At 43.2% G+C, this 15887-nt stretch overlaps 1 protein-coding gene across 5 annotated transcripts in view; it reads left to right on the top strand.

Annotated features, from left to right (window-relative positions):
• Positions 1-15887, top strand: part of PFKM (phosphofructokinase, muscle) — a 135717-nt gene that overhangs the window by 31222 nt on the left and 88608 nt on the right. Inside the window, exons 1-3 of one of the 5 annotated variants that reach the window (XM_077297871.1) lie at positions 2028-2160; positions 4644-4697; positions 13372-13467. In XM_077297871.1, coding sequence (XP_077153986.1) covers positions 2037-2160; positions 4644-4697; positions 13372-13467 — 274 coding nt within the window. In that variant the 5' untranslated portion in view covers positions 2028-2036. Of the gene's footprint in view, positions 1-2027; positions 2161-4643; positions 4698-12678; positions 12803-12867; positions 13217-13371; positions 13468-15887 lie in introns of those variants that run through there. The other 4 variants (XM_077297866.1, XM_077297867.1, XM_077297870.1 and 1 more) reach the window with 4 other exon arrangements.

The following is a 15887-nucleotide window of genomic DNA, read 5'->3' as shown; positions in this document are numbered from 1 at the left end:
ATGACACCTATCCATTATTAATCCAATTGTATGAAAGGGTTAAAAACCACACACACACACACACATGATTTAAAAGTATTTTAATGCAATAAACACAGCGGTTGTTTTAATAATTTATTGATCTCTCAATCCATTTTCAGACCCTCGCTTGGCAAAACAATAAACACACAATATACATACCCTCTCTGATGTCCTATCACGTCCCACGAGGTAATCCATCTGAAGGGGTTAACTAATATTACAGGCACGAGCTGCGATAAACCACTCGCTCGTGCCTGTAATCCCCGGGTGCTGAAAGGAAAGCAGTGATCTATACTTACATTCAGTTGCGGTGATGCGCCCCTGCTGGATGTTCTCATGAACTGCAGCCTGGGAACTTTTTCCCACGCTCCAGGTCATATGAGGACATCCACCAGGGGGCGCATCACCGCGACTGAAGGAAATGTAGGTCAATGACCTATAGTTACCTTCAGTCGGGATTTGGTGTTAGGTGAGTATAATTTTTTTTTATTTGAATATGTATGTAATTTTACTTTTTTTTTTTTTTTTTAAACTGTGAGCACAGATGCCGGCAGATGGGACTGTCTCCCATCAGCGGCACTTTCTGTCACTGTTGTCAGTGAAAGCAGACGTACCCCGATGGGAGTCTCATTGGCCCATGCCTGCGGGTCACAGTCACAGCTGCGGGGTCATGCTGACATCTAACAGCATGATCCCCAGCGCTCTGACCGACAGTCTTAGGCTTCTTTCACACTTCAGTTGTTTGGCGTCAGTCTGCTCCGACATAGTGACGGATCGACAGATCCGACACAATTGTTGAGAAAACGGTTCTAACGGATCCGTTTTTTTGAAGGATCCGTTCTTGGGGTTTGTCTGGGAAAAGTATCTACTTTTTGGAGCATGCGCAATTGAAAAAGCGGATTGGGGCGACGGATCCGCCGAAATGACGGTCGCAACGGATCCGTCGCCCATAGGCGCCCATTCTATGGAATGGCGGACGCGACGGATCCGTCGCGAACCGCCATTTCGGCGCAGACAAAAAACGTTATAATGTCCGTCTATGTCTAGACAACGTCCGCCAAATTTCGACGGATCCGTCGCATGGCGGATGGAACGGACGACCATCCGCCACAATCCGTCGCTAATGCATGTCTATGGGAAAATAGTGGATCCGCCAAAATAAAATGGCGGATCCGCTATTTGAGGAAAATGGCGGTTTCAGACTGACGCCAAAAGACTGAAGTGTGAAAGAGGCCTTACCAGCAGTAGCTTTACCTCTGATAAGAACCACCACGTCGGTGTTTCCCACACTGTCATACAGATGACAGCGTGGGAAAACACAATAGGAAGCCGGTAAAATCCCAAACAAGAACTCATCAAATCCGCAAACATTTTTAAACCTGTGTTTTTGCTGCAGAAATGTAAAAAAAATTGACATGCTGCAGAAAACAACGCATTGCAAATACTTGAGGAAAATTACTGATTATGTGCACAACACTTCAGGATTCTCATTGAATAAGCTTGCATAAGGATTCCATAGCGTTTTTGGCACATTGCCGCATGGAAAAACGCCGCAAAATGCATCAAAAACGCACTGTGTGCACATAGCCTTAGATCTGCAGCAGAAAAAAGTGATTTTATCAATACTGCAGCAAGCAGCTGAGGAAGTGACACATCACTGGAATCAGGGTATTTGCCTCTACATCATGCTGCTCTAAGGTGGGGTAGCATCTAGGGACAGATTCAATTTATTCTTGTATGGTCCTCAAATTTTCTTTCCGAGTTAGCATGCAATATGTTTTTTTATTTTAATATTATAGATGTATATATAGAATTTTTGTTTTAAAATATTAATGGAAAATGCTGTATCACTTTGATGGCTGCTGTGCTTGAACTTGTGCTAGGGTTATTTCAGCTGTCCCCAGTATCGCAGCTATGCTGCGTCTCGCCAGTAGGAGGGGCTTTTCCAGCAGCTGCTGCCGGCTTCAGAACTTCTGCTATAAATATCAATGAGCCAATGACTGCAGCCACGGGCTATGTGTGCTGCCACTGAACTTGATAGGGTTATTATCAAACTTTTTATTTCGGTGACAGTCTCACTAGGCATCTACCTTTTCTTCACCTGTTTTCAGTTCACCAAAAGAAAGAAGAATTTTCCTGGTTAGTAGATTCTAAGGGTAATTGCTCTGTGTGTAATGCCGGCATGTCCTTGTAATGTGGTGACTTATATCATTTGTTGCATGTGTGTGTCTGACACTTTACACTTATTATGGAATGTTCTGTTATCAAGCATCTTGGGCTCCGTTCACATGTCACTTTTCCTATTTCCGTTTTTATTATCCATTTGGGGGAATATAAACATGGAAATAAAGCTTTCAGCTACAGAATTTATCCTTATTTTTACAATCCGTTTTTTACAGCAGCAGCTATTGATCATTTACAGGACCATTTATACGGTAGTTTCCTATGTTACAGAATTGCAATGTAAAAGTCAAAATTGGAGGCTGTGCTGTTTCTCCCTATGGCATTTGATTATTTTTTCACACCTATAGACTTGAATAGGTGTCATCCAAATATAGGAATGAAATCCTACATGCTGCAATTTTTTTTTTTTCAAATGCAGTTTGTCAGTAAAAAAAAAATCGTTCATCTCCACTGCCCCATTGAATAACATTGGTCCAAGTGTTGTCCATTTTTTAACAAACAGCACTCAGACTGAAAGTACGGTCGTGTGCCCGAGCTCTGAATGGGACTAATATCCGCTGATTATCAAACAAGCAGCTGATCACTGGTCGGTTAGTGCTCCATATTGGCACGTGTAATCAGATACCTAGTGAAAGGGATTTATTTCCATTCACCTCTTTGGTATATTACCTACATTCTTGTACCAGTGATTTGCACATAATACGTTGTGCATGTGCAATCCTTATTTCTCAACCCAGCAGGCCCAAGCAAAATGGTGCAGCTGCTAATCTACTATATTACTGGCAATTTTCTTGCAATTCACTTTCCATTATTTTGATCTTCTTTTCTGACTTATTTTTTTATTGCAAATTTATCAGTTGATAGCGAATTGCTGTTTTTTATTATTTTCACTGTGATTCTTCTTTTTTTATTGTAGCATGTTCTTAATTTTATCAGATTTTCCCTTTTGAGAGAGGACACAATATAAATAATTTGTTACACACCATTCAAACATGTATGCTTGCTGTGCTGTATGTGTAATTATCAGAAGTTTGTTGTAGAACGGTGCATGGCTTTATAAATGTCAAAAATATACAGATATTTCCAACGTTATTTTTGCTACATTGTGTGTGCATATATGCAATAACTGCACTGCCATTAAAAGTACCGCAGTGCCGATGCGTGACTTGGCCTAATGCGCGTGCACTACTTACAATAATAATTTGACGCTGAGTCACCTCTCACAGACAAGTTGTGAGATATGATAGTCAAGGAGTCTGAGGTCAGAAGCCAGGAGGGTACGTCATAATCAGAAGGAAGAGACGAAGGCGTAGTCAGGTAACTTCCGATGTCAGAATACCAGGAGATAGCGGATCAGACAAAAGGGGGTAAACAGACGGATGGGCAGGTCTTTACTTGGTTTCTCTAGCTTAGAGCAGGAAGATTAGGCTCTCTGCCTACAGTCCCGCCCCAGAGCATGGGCATATGCTTAGCTGAACATTTCTAGCACTGAATATACAAGAACCACAAGACTGATTTCTTCACCCCATATATCATTTTAATCACTGTAACAGTGGCAACATGAAAATGGATCTAGTTTAGTTAGCAAAATCCTGCTGACAAGTTCGCTTTAAGTTCGAGTGTTGATAAATGGCCGTTGCGTCACTTTGAGCACCAGCTCTTTACTCTGCAACTAATATACAGTACACGTCAAATATGTCTGCTAGATAATCACTGGTAAAGAAGATGACAACTATTTGGTGATTGTCGCTGTTCTTTTTCTGCTTTGGAATATAACTTGATAACTTTACTATGTCCGTTTGTTCTTAAGTACTATAGCAATTTGAGATTTCCCTTTCATTGCCACATACATGACGTGTATCCACATGCCTCTTACTGGAATTCCAATTGTACAGCATGCGAGCTCTGAGGCCAGTGAAGAATCCTGACTGACCCTGGGTATTAAGGGACCTCCGTAGTTAAATGAATGGGGCCGCGCTGCAGATCCATACACAACCGGTGTCCTGACATACTGTTCTGCTGGAAAAAATACAGAAGAGCCAAGCCAGATCTAAACTAAAGCTGCTAAAGCTTTTACAAAAGTATATTTTATTCATAAAACAAATACACAGGGTTCATTCAGAAGGACATGTAGGAGTAAAATCAAGAATTTGGCTATTTCTAATTTCTTGTAATTAGTCGGTGTTGATGATCTGAATAGTTGACGGTTTGTCTGGCTGCTTTCTCTTCTGTACCTGACCAGATTACTGAGCACTGCTGTCTTTGTCTGTGCTGCCAGCTATGAACCTTCTTGAACATCTACTGTATTATGTAATCAAGAACGTTTGCCGATACTTGTATGGCGTTTCTAGCTTTCAGCATAGTCAGAATTATAATAACGTAAGACTGTCTATAGAATAACATACCTGGATTGTGAATATCTGTGCTTCTATTATCAGAGAGCCTGAAGGACGAGGTCTTCGCCACTAAAAACCCCAGTGAGACTGGAACTGGTAAGATGAATTGTTTTTATGTTTTGTTTTGATTTTTGTTCTGTTGTGACTACGTTTTGGTAGTTTTTACAGTAAGCATTCTTCAGTCCCCTTGCATGAATAGATGCTAACATTAGTAGTAGGCATCGGTAATGTCCAGGATTTTTAGGAAATAGAAAAAAGGAGGAGTTCATCACGCTGTGTAGTCCATATATGACGGTTGAAGTCAATGTGGTGGGTGCCGATCCTGCGGTGAAGCACAGCTAATGATCAGAGTAACAAAGAGAAATTCGGCACTTACATCCAACAATTCTTAAACAATTCAGACGTTATTGAAAAAATATAAAACCTTAAAATCCAATTCACATGTTAAAACCAGACGCGTTCCTGGTGCACAACGGCGTCCTTAGTCATAGGATATGACTATGCCGAGTTTCTCCTTGTTCCTCTGTACAAAATTTTGAGTTAACATTTATAAGAAATGATCATTTCTACACTTTGCAAACTCATACACGGGTGGACACGGATGGGTGATGGCCCCTGTGCAAGAACACTATATGGGATGGGCCCTTTGCAGTCCTATCGCTCCTTATAATGCACAATTACAACTGCGGTGAGGTGTGAGAGCATCCCTTTTCCACTTTGACCCTTGTGCGGCTGCACAAGTTGCACCAATGGTATGTCCGCCCCTGCACACATACAGTTGAAACCAGAAGTTTATATAAACTATATAAAAAGGCACATATGCATGTTTTTCTCAATATCTGTCATGAAATAAAAATAAACCTTTCCTGTTTTAGGTCAGTTAGGATTACCATAATTATTAATATTTGCCAAATGCCTGAATAATGAAAGAGAATGTTTTAATCATTTTTATTACTTACTGCAAAGTCAAAAGTTTACATACACATCATTAGTATTTGGTACCATTGCCCTTAAACTTAATGACGTGGGTCAAACATTTGGGATATCCTTCCACAAGCTTCTCACAATAGTTGGTTGGAATTTGGGCTCATTCCTCTTGACAAAACTGGTGTAACTGATCCAGGTTTGTATGTCGCCTTGCTCGCACCTGCCTTTTCAGCTTTGCCCATAAATTTACAGTATGATTGAGATCAGGGCTTTGTAATGACCACTCCAAAACATTGACTTTGTTATCCTTAAGCCACTTTGTTACGATTTTGGCAGTATGCTTCTGGTCATTGTCCATATGGAAGACCCATTTCCACCCAAGCTTTATCTTTCTGGCTAATGTGTTGAGATGTTGCTTCAGTATTGCCACATAATCTTCTTCTCTCGTGATACCATCTATTTTGTGAAGTGCACCAGTCCCTCCTGCAGCAAATCAATCCCACAACATGACGCTGCAACACCCCCCCAGTATTTCTCAGTTGGGATGGTGCTCTTAGGCTTCCAAGCTTTTCCTCCAAACGTAATGAATGGTCATTACGCCCAAAAAGTTCAATTTTAGTTTCATCAGACCACAGGACATGTCTCCAAAAATTAAGGCCTGTGTTCCTCTGTGCATTTGCAAACATTAATCTGGCTTTTTTTATGTTTCTTTTGGAGTAATGGCTTCTTCCTGGCAGAGTGGCCTTTCATTCCATGTTGATACAGTACTCGTTTCACTGTGGATATTGACACAATCTTACCAGCTTCCGCCATTATCTTAACAAAGTCTTTTATTTTTGTCCTTGGGTTGATATGCACATGTCAGACCCAAGCATGTTCATCTCTGGGACACAGAACCCGGCTCCTTCCTGAACGGTATCATGGCTGGACATTCCCATCTTATTTGTACTTGCATATAAATGTTGAACAAGGCACCTTCAGATATCTTCAAGTTGTACCCAAGGATGAGCCAGACTTGTGCAAATCCACAATTCCTGATATCTTGACTGATTTCTTTAGACTTCGCCTCAGCACCGCTTTTTAACAGCGCTGAGAAATAAGTGTATAGCGCCCCCCAGAGTCAGAATTTATCTGGGGTCTTGGCTACCGTGGGTAGCTGAGACCCCAGAAAACATGATTCGGGTCGGTTTTTACCGATCTCAGTGTTGTGATCGACATTATTAACGGAATAACGGCAACCGCAAAAAAATGCAGATTTCCCATTTAAATTCTCTCTCCTCTGATGTGAGAACCGCCGGCGTCTTCTTACTGGAGAAAATGGCGGGCGTATGCGCAGTGCACCCGCTAAGATCTGCCGGCTAGCTTCCGGCAACAATAGGAAATTTTTCCTATTGGTTCATATTGATCACTGTGATAGACCCTATCACAGTGATCAAAATAATAAACCAAACCCCCTTAGATAGGTAAAAATAATAAAATGAAAAAAATATATTTATTTCCGTTTTTCCATTAGGGTTAGGGTTGGGCTAAAGTTAGGGTAGGATTGGGATTCGGATTAGGGGTGTGTTAGGGTTAGGTTTGTAGCTATGGTTAGGGTTGGAGTTAGAATTGGGGGGTTCCACTGTTTAGCTAAATCAGTGAGTCTCCAAACGCGATATGGTGCCACCATTGATTCCAGCCAATTTTGCGTTCGATAAGGTAAACAGTGCTCCCTCCCTTCTGAGCCCTGCCATACACCCAAACATTGGCTTTCCCCCACATACAGGGTATCGGTGTACTCAGGGGAAATTGCACAACAAATTTTGTGGTCCACTTTCTCCTGAAACCCTTGTGAACATAAAAAAAATTGGTTCCAAAGTAATTTGTTTGGGAAAAAAGTAAAATGTTTATTTTAATCTTTCCACATTGCTTTAGTTCTTGTGAAGCACCTGAAGGGTTAATAAACTTATTGAATGTGGTTTTGCGCACCTTGAGGGGTGCAGTTTTTAGAATGGTGTCACATTTGGGTATTTTCTGTTATATTGACCCCCCAAAGTCACTTCAAATGTGAGGAGGTCCCTAAAAAAATGGTTTTGTAAATTTTGTTGGAAAAATGAGAAATCACTTGTCAACTTTTAACCCTTATAACGTCCTAACCAAAAAAAAATATGTTTCCAAAATTGTGCTGATGTAAAGTAGACATGTGGGAAATGTTATTTATTAATTATTTTGTGTGACACCACTCTCTGATTTAAGGGCATAAAAATAAAAAATTGGAATATTGCTAAATTTTCGAATTTTTTCCAAATTTCCTTTTTTTTCATAAACGCTAGTTATATCAAAGAAATTTTTACCACTAACGTGAAGTACAATATGTCACGAAAAAACATTCTCAGAATCAGTGGGATACGCTGAAGGAGTTTGTATGTTCTCCCTGTGTTTGCGTGGGTTTCCTCTGGGTTCTCCGGTTTCCTCCCACACTCCAAAGACATACTGATAGGGAATTTAGATTGTGATCCCCATCAGGGACAGCGATAATGTGTGCAAACTGTAAAGTGCGGTGGAATATGTTAGCAATGTATAAAAATAAAGATTATTATAAAGATTATTATTAAGTGTTCCAGAGTTATTAACTCATAAAGTGACAGTGGTCAGAATAGTAAAAATTGGCTTGGTCATTAAGTACCAAATTGTATCTGACACAAAGGGGTTAAAGGCATAGTAATCTTATTGTATGTAAATCTTTGACTTTGCAGTAAGTAATAAAAAAAAATGCCTTAAAAAAATTCTCTCATTATCCTGACATTTGGCAAATATTAATAATTATGGTAATCTTAATTGACCTAACAGGTTAGGTTTATTCTGATTTCATGTCAAATATTATTATTATTATTATTATTTATTGTTATAGCGCCATTTATTCCATGGCGCTTTACAAGTGAGGAGGGGTATACATAATAAAAACAAGTACAATAATCTTAAACAATACAAGTCATAACTGGTACAGGAGGAGTGAGGACCCTGCCCACGAAGGCTCACAATCTACAAGGGATGGGTGAGAATACAGTAGGTGAGGATAGAGCTGATCGTGCAGCGGTTGGTTGATCGGTGGTTACTGCAGGTTGTAGGCTTGTCGGAAGAGGTGGGTCTTCAGGCTCTTTTTGAAGGTTTCGATGGTAGGAGAGAGTCTGATGTGTTGGGTAGAGAGTTCCAGAGTAGGGGCGATGTGCGAGAGAAATCTTGTATACGATTGTGTGAGGAGGAGATAAGAGGGGAGTAGAGAAGGAGATCTTGTGAGGATCGGAGGTTGCGTGTAGGTAAGTACCGGGAGACGAGGTCACAGATGTACGGAGGAGACAGGTTGTGGATGGCTTTGTATGTCATCGTTAGGGTTTTGTACTGGAGTCTCTGGGCAATGGGGAGCCAGTGAAGGGATTGACAGAGGGGAGAGGCCGGAGAATAGCGGGGGGACAGGTGGATTAGTCGGGCAGCAGAGTTTAGAATAGATTGGAGGGGTGCGAGAGTGTTCGAGGGGAGGCCACAGAGCAGGAGGTTGCAGTAGTCGAGGCGAGAGATGATGAGGGCATGGACTAGGGTTTTTGCAGATGCTTGATTGAGGAATGAACGGATTCGTGAAATATTTTTGAGTTGAAGTCGGCAGGAAGTGGAAAGGGCTTGGATATGTGGTTTGAAGGAGAGATCAGCGTCAAGGATTACCCCGAGGCAGTGAGCTTGTGGGACTGGGGGAGAGTGGGCAGCCATTTACTGTAATGGATAGGTTCGTTGGGGGGGTCGCGTGAGATGGGGGAAAGATGATGAATTCTGTTTTGTCCATGTTAAGTTTCAGAAATCTAGCGGAGAAGGATGAAATAGTGGACAGACATTGAGGGATTCTGGTTAGTAGGGAGGTGATATCTGGTCCAGAGATGTAGATCTGTGTGTCATCAACATAGAGGTGATACTGAAAGCCATGAGATTCTATGAGCTGTCCCAGGCCAAAGGTGTAAATGGAGAAGAGCAGGGGCCCAAGGACTGAACCTTGTGGGACTCCGACAGATAGGGGGCGAGGTAAGGAGGTGGTGTGTGAGTGGGAGACGCTGAATGTCCGGTCTGTTAGGTATGAGGAGATCCAGGATAGGGCCAAGTCTGTGATGCCAAGGGATGAGAGCGTCTGTAATAATATGGAATGGTCCACTGTGTCAAAGGCCGCCGACAGGTCGAGGAGGAGGAGAACGGAGTAGTGTCGCTTGCTCTTGGCGGTTAAGAGGTCATTGGTGACCTTAGGGCAGTTTCAGTGGAATGGTGTGACCGGAAGCCAGATTGTAAGCGGTCAAAGAGGGAGCAAGAAGAGAGATGGGAGGACAGTTCAAGGTAGACGTGTTGTTCCAATAGTTTTGAGGCATAGGGGAGAAGCGATATAGGACGATAGCTAGATACAGAGGATGGGTCAAGAGAGGGCTTTTTGAGGATAGGTGTGATGGAGGCATGTTTAAAGCTTGAGGGGAAAACACCAGTTGTTAGTGATAGGTTGAAGAGATGGGTTAGGGTTGGGATGAAGATTGTGGTGAGGTTTGGGATGAGGTGGGATGGGAGCGGGTCAAGTGCACAGGTGGTGAGATGCGATCTTGAGAGTAGAGTGGCGAGTTGATCTTCTGTAATGGTGGAGAAGTTGGTTTTGGAGGTGGAGGGTAGGGAAGTTGGGAGGAAGGGCTCTGGGGCTTGTTGACCAAAACTGTCTCTGCCTCATTCTTCAAGCAGAAGATTGATAACATCAAAGTCTTCAGCGGAGGTAAGTGGGGAGGGAGGAGGTGCTGGGGGACGGAGGAGAGAATTGAAGGTGTTGAATAACTGTTTAGGGTTGTGAGACAGGTAGGATATGAGAGATGAGAAGTAGGTTTGTTTAGTTGTGGCGAGTGTGGTCTTGAAAGTAGTGAGGGACTGTTTGAATGCGATGAAGTGCTCGTTGGAGTGGGATCTTTTCCATCTGCGCTCAGCAGCCCTGGAAGCTCACCTCAGTTCTTTGGTCAGACTGGTGTGCCAGGGCTGTCTGTTGATTTTGCAAGCTTTGGTATGTGTAAGTGGGGCAGCAGATTCCAAAGCTACAGCTATTGCGGTGTTATATAGAGTGGCAGCGTCATCCGCATTGTGTATGGAACTTATGTCTGTGAGAGGGAGGAGGGATTCAGAGAATGAATGTAGGTCAAGATGTTTAAGATTTCTGCGAGGGTGTGAAAGTTTGTGGGGTGGGGATTGTAGACATGGAGTGGAGAGAGATGAGAATGTGAGAAGGTTGTGGTCAGAGAGAGGAAGAGGTGAGTTAGAGAGGTTAGATAGGGAGCAGAGGCGGGTGAAGATGAGGTCCAGTGTGTGACCATCTTTGTGAGTGGCTGCAGAAGACCATTGAGTGAGGCCGAAGGAGGAAGTGAGAGATAGAAGTTTAGTGGCAGCTGAGAGGGAAGTGTCAATGGGGATGTTGAAATCGCCCATGATGATAGTGGGGATGTCTGCAGAAAGGAAATGAAGTAGCCAGGTGGTGAAGTGGTCAAAGAAGATGGTGGCTGGCCCTGGGGGGCGGTAAATGACAGCCAGTTGGAGGTTGGAGGGGGAGTAGATGCGCACAGAGTGCACCTCAAAGGAAGGGAGGGTAACAGAGGGTGGCAGTGGGATTGGGGTGAAGGAGCAGTTATCTGACAGGAGAAAAATAACTCCGCCATGCTTGCTGCTGGGGCGGGGTGTGTGAGAAAGGTGGAAGCCACCGTAAGAGAGTGCAGCAGGGGAGGGCTGTGTCAGAAGGGGTGAGCCAGGTTTCGGTGATGGCGAGGAAGGAAAGTTTGGTAGTAACAAAAAGATCATGGATGTAGGAAAGCTTGTTACAGACAGAGCGAGCGTTCCACAGAGCTCCTGTTAGTGGGACAGGGGAAGCGGTGGTTGGGCGAATGGGTATAAGGTTAGAGAGGTTACGGAAGTTTGTGATGGAGCGTGGATGGGAGGTAGAAATGACTGTGGGAATATGGTGAGGAGGACCAGGATTTGGAGAGATATCACCAGCAGTGAGAAGGAGCAGAGATAGCGTTAGCAGGTGGGAGCAGGAGAGGGCATGAGGGGGCTGCCTGTGCTTTGAGACAGAGGATTGTATGTTAAGGAACAGTTCTGAGGAGGAGGTGAGATGGATGGGGAGGATTGAAGCAGAGATAAACAGTTCTTTACTTGGTGTAGGTATTGGGGGAGGTAGCAGAATGAAAGAATATAGGGGTAAAAGTGACAACAAACAGAAACATTGTTTGCAGTGACTGGCCAGTTACCTTCAGTTCCCTTCAGGTTCAATGCAGGTTTTAAGTCTAATGTAATCCACACTTTTAGGACACACTTCTAGGGATCACACTGCAGACTAAAGTCATTGCAGACTTTTGCTATGCAATATATGGAAAACTAAGTGCGTTCAGGTGTGAAGCAGAGAGGAGTGGTCTCTGCTCATCTTGGTCAGAGAATTAAGAGTGGACCAGATGCATACAATCAAGCCTGAGTAAACAACGCCATAAATAACACAGGGTAAGCTGGGGTTAGCTGAAAGGCATACCATATGAAAGCAAAAAGCAGAGGGAAGTCTGTGTGCAAAGCTGGGTGATGTACTATGTGCGCTTCATAGCAGGAGCGCTATTAAGAAAAAACATGCAGATGTGTCTTTTTATATAGTGTTTCTAAACTTCTGTACTTACCAGAACCTGCTTCCTGCCTAAGCTGCTTGACGAAGCTACTTTCTGCATCAAGTTACAACAGCCATAAGAAGCTGGACCTGTTCTGCATTTCAGACAGAGGAGGAAGGCAGCACTTCTCCACACCTCCACATGTCTGCCTGACTGCACCCGGGCCACTCATAGAGCAAAGCGATCAAGTAACAAAACTAAATGTTTCATTCATCACAGCTACTGCTCCATAGTCGGGGGAAAGTTTAAGTGTAACTACAGCCAAGAAGGTGTCAAAAAATAACACACTATGGAAACATTAAGGGTATCTGCACTTTGACAGCTGTTTTTAATGCGAGTACAAAACATTACTACAACTTTACAAATCACCATTATGTAAAATGTTGTCCAATTTTGCATGAACAGCTCCTGTACAGACCTGTCTCTTTCCTTGGTGAGTTCCCGGACTGCGTGCAGTCTAATCTGGGTGGCAGGGTGGGGGGCACAGATGTAATGGAGCAGCACAGGACTGCGGAATAAGAACACACAGAATTCTTCAGAGCCGTAACCATGGAGACACATAGATCTGCACAGGAGGGACCCGACGATTGGGTTTGTTGGATTTTAACATGTCAGATCCTTTGATTCCCGGAAGAGACGTGCAGCCATACATAAATCCTTGCGTATTTCCTCTCCCTATGTCAGTAAACATGCATGCCCGACTGATCTAATTGCAGACAGTTAGCGGAGATCTAGCATCAAGGAAAATATCGGTCTGACAGGTCGGATTTTTCCCCCAAAATCTTTTTCCTATTCTAGCATGCCTACAGACACATTTAGGAGCACTGGCAGCATTGATTTTTGACTGCAAAGCTGAGCCCCTGAAAGTCAGATCAGCATGTCTCTGATGTGTACGGGCCATGTCCTTGTAGCCGTATACTAGCCCCCTTGCAGGGCATCACTTGTATTTGTTTATTTGGCCCTCACTGGCCGGGTGGATTATGTTTGGCTGACTGCGCATAGAAGGTAACCTATAGTGACATTTTGGCTTGTCATTCTGAGGGATAGTGTGACCTACAAAACACCGCAGCCCTCTCCGCTCTGCCTCACTCTGCGGGCAGCTTGGAAGGAGGCAGGCTGTGGGCAGACGGATTCATGCAAGAAATTGTGTCACTCTACAGATAAGAAAATGCTGCCAGGATCTAAGCACCATGAAGCCCAGACTCTGGGAGTTGGCAAAGCTATTGCTGTCCTTACATCGGGAGGAGATGCCCAAGGTAATTTTTCTCATTTTATTGTATTGTCTTATGCTAGAATTATTTATTGGCTTAAAGAGACAGTTCAATGGTTTTTGGTTCTGCGTGTCTCTCTCCCCCTTCCTCCTGTACCAGATTAGTGCTGCCTTATTAGAATTTGCATCTTACAATAGTGTAACATATTCCTGGTGCTTGTGCCCACCCACCGTGCTTAGTACTATATCACAGCTCCCAGTGAACAGATCGGTGGGGGGTCCGGCAGTCTGACTCCATGACCGAAATTTGTAGAAGATTCAAGCCGTCTCTTAAAGAGTTTCTTAATTGAATGATTTTTTAGATCACTGACTAATATTTCCATACTTGATGAGCCTAGCTGGTCATTGCTTCTGCGCTGATGTACGGTCACTTTTTAGCCTTATAATTGGAATGATCCATAAGGAGAGATTCATGTGTCTGCCATAATCAACAGAAAAAAGGATATTACAGATTTTATTTCCACTCTCGCTAACATTATATTCTTTACCTGGAACTGAATCTTTGCCAAACTGGACTTCTTGTCCTCCCTCTACTAACCTACCTAATATTTCCTTTTGCATTTGACAAACTACCATAACACCAACTCTGCATTCCTACTGTTTTGGGATTTTATATAACTCAGATCTTTTCTTCACTCCCTGTATCCAATCACTCACTCACTTATGTCACCTGCACATAAAAAAACATTTCTAGGATCTATCCTTTTCTTACTTTTTAAACAGTAAAATCTCTTATTGTCTCTCAGATTCATTCTCATTTGACTATTGCAACTCCTCACCGGTCTTCCCCTCGCTAAACTCTCCTTTCTCTAATCTATTCGGAATTCCTCAGCCAGGATCATATTTTTATCCAGCCGCTACACCAATGCCTCTGTCCTGCTCCAGTCATTGTCCATCTTCTATAGAATACATCATAAATGTATAATACTCTTCTATAAAGCTCTCTATAGTACTGCACTGCCCAACATCTCCTCCCTCATCTCTGTATACCTCTGATCTACTAATGGTCTAAGACTAACCTTCTCCAAACCGGACCTCCCACTTTTGTCTCCAAGACTTTTCTTGTGCTGCATTAGTTCTCTGGAATGCACTACCACAGATAAAAAAAATAATAATTCCCAGTGTCCACAGTCTCCCTTCCAACACTTCCTCAGAATCTGGTCCATTCTGTTATCTGTTCCTCTGCGCTCCATTCACTCAGTAGCACTTTGTTTATATCCTTGTATAATACTGACTGGTGACCGGTTCATGCACACAAGTCTTATACAAATAGTCCTTTTTATTATATTGATGACTGGACCATACACGACAAACACTTTTTACCTTTTGTGTCTCCCCTATCACCTCATAGATTGTAAGTTCTGCTGAGCAGGGTCCTCACTCCTCTTGTTTGAATTGTTTGTACATTAACCCCTTTCTGCCATTGGATGTACTATCCCGTCCATGTGCCCGTCTGACCATAGACAGGATAGTATGTCATGGGCGATCAGCTGCGCTCACGGGGGGGGGGGGGGGGGGGGGGGGGGGGGGGGGGGGGGGGCGTGGCTGATCGCAGCCGGGTTTCAGCTGACTCTCACACCTAATTCCCAGCCCTAAGTGCCAGGAGTGCACTTTAACCCCTGGAACACTGCGATCAACCCCTCTGCCTTTGAATCGGAGACCCCGCAGCATGCCGCGGGGTCCCGATCGCTGCCATGGAGACCCGATGTTGTTATGACTTCCTGTCATGCACAGTGATGATCAGGAAGTCTCTCATGTCAGTGTAATAGAAACTGCAGCGCTGACAGCTTCTATAGCATGCAGATTTGCATGCTATAGAAGCGACCTGTCTGCACAAAATGAGTGTCCCATAGTGGGACAAAGTGTAAAAGTAAGAAGTACACATATTTAGTATCGCCGCGTCCGTAACGACCCGACCTATAAAACAGTCCCACTAGTTAACCCCTTTAGTGAACACCAATAAAAAAAAATGCAAAAAAGCAATGCTTTGTCATCATACCGCCGAACAAAAAGTGGAATAACACGCAATCAAAAAGACGAACCGTCATCTTGTCCCGCAATAAAGCCGCCAAATAGCTCCATCGATGCAAAAAGAAATATTTTTTATATAAAATAGATTTTATTGTATAAAAGCGCCAAAGCACAAAAAAATCATAGAAATGAGGTATCGCTGTCATCGTACTGACCCGAAGAATAAAACTGCTTTATCAATTTCACCACACGCGGAATGGTATAAACGCCTCCCCAAAAAAGAAATTCATGAATTGCTGGTTTTTGTTCATTCTGCCTCTCAAAAATTGGAATAAAAAGCGATCAAATAATGTCATGTGTCCAAAAATGTTACCAATAAAAATGTCAACTCGTCCTGCAGAAAACAAGACTCTGTGGGCCAAAATTTGGAAAAAT

Source organism: Ranitomeya variabilis, chromosome 3, assembly GCF_051348905.1.
Source record: "Ranitomeya variabilis isolate aRanVar5 chromosome 3, aRanVar5.hap1, whole genome shotgun sequence".
NCBI classification, from domain to species: Eukaryota; Metazoa; Chordata; class Amphibia; order Anura; family Dendrobatidae; genus Ranitomeya; species Ranitomeya variabilis.
Note: the sequence above shows the minus strand (reverse complement) of the source record. Positions and strands in the feature narration are given on the sequence as shown.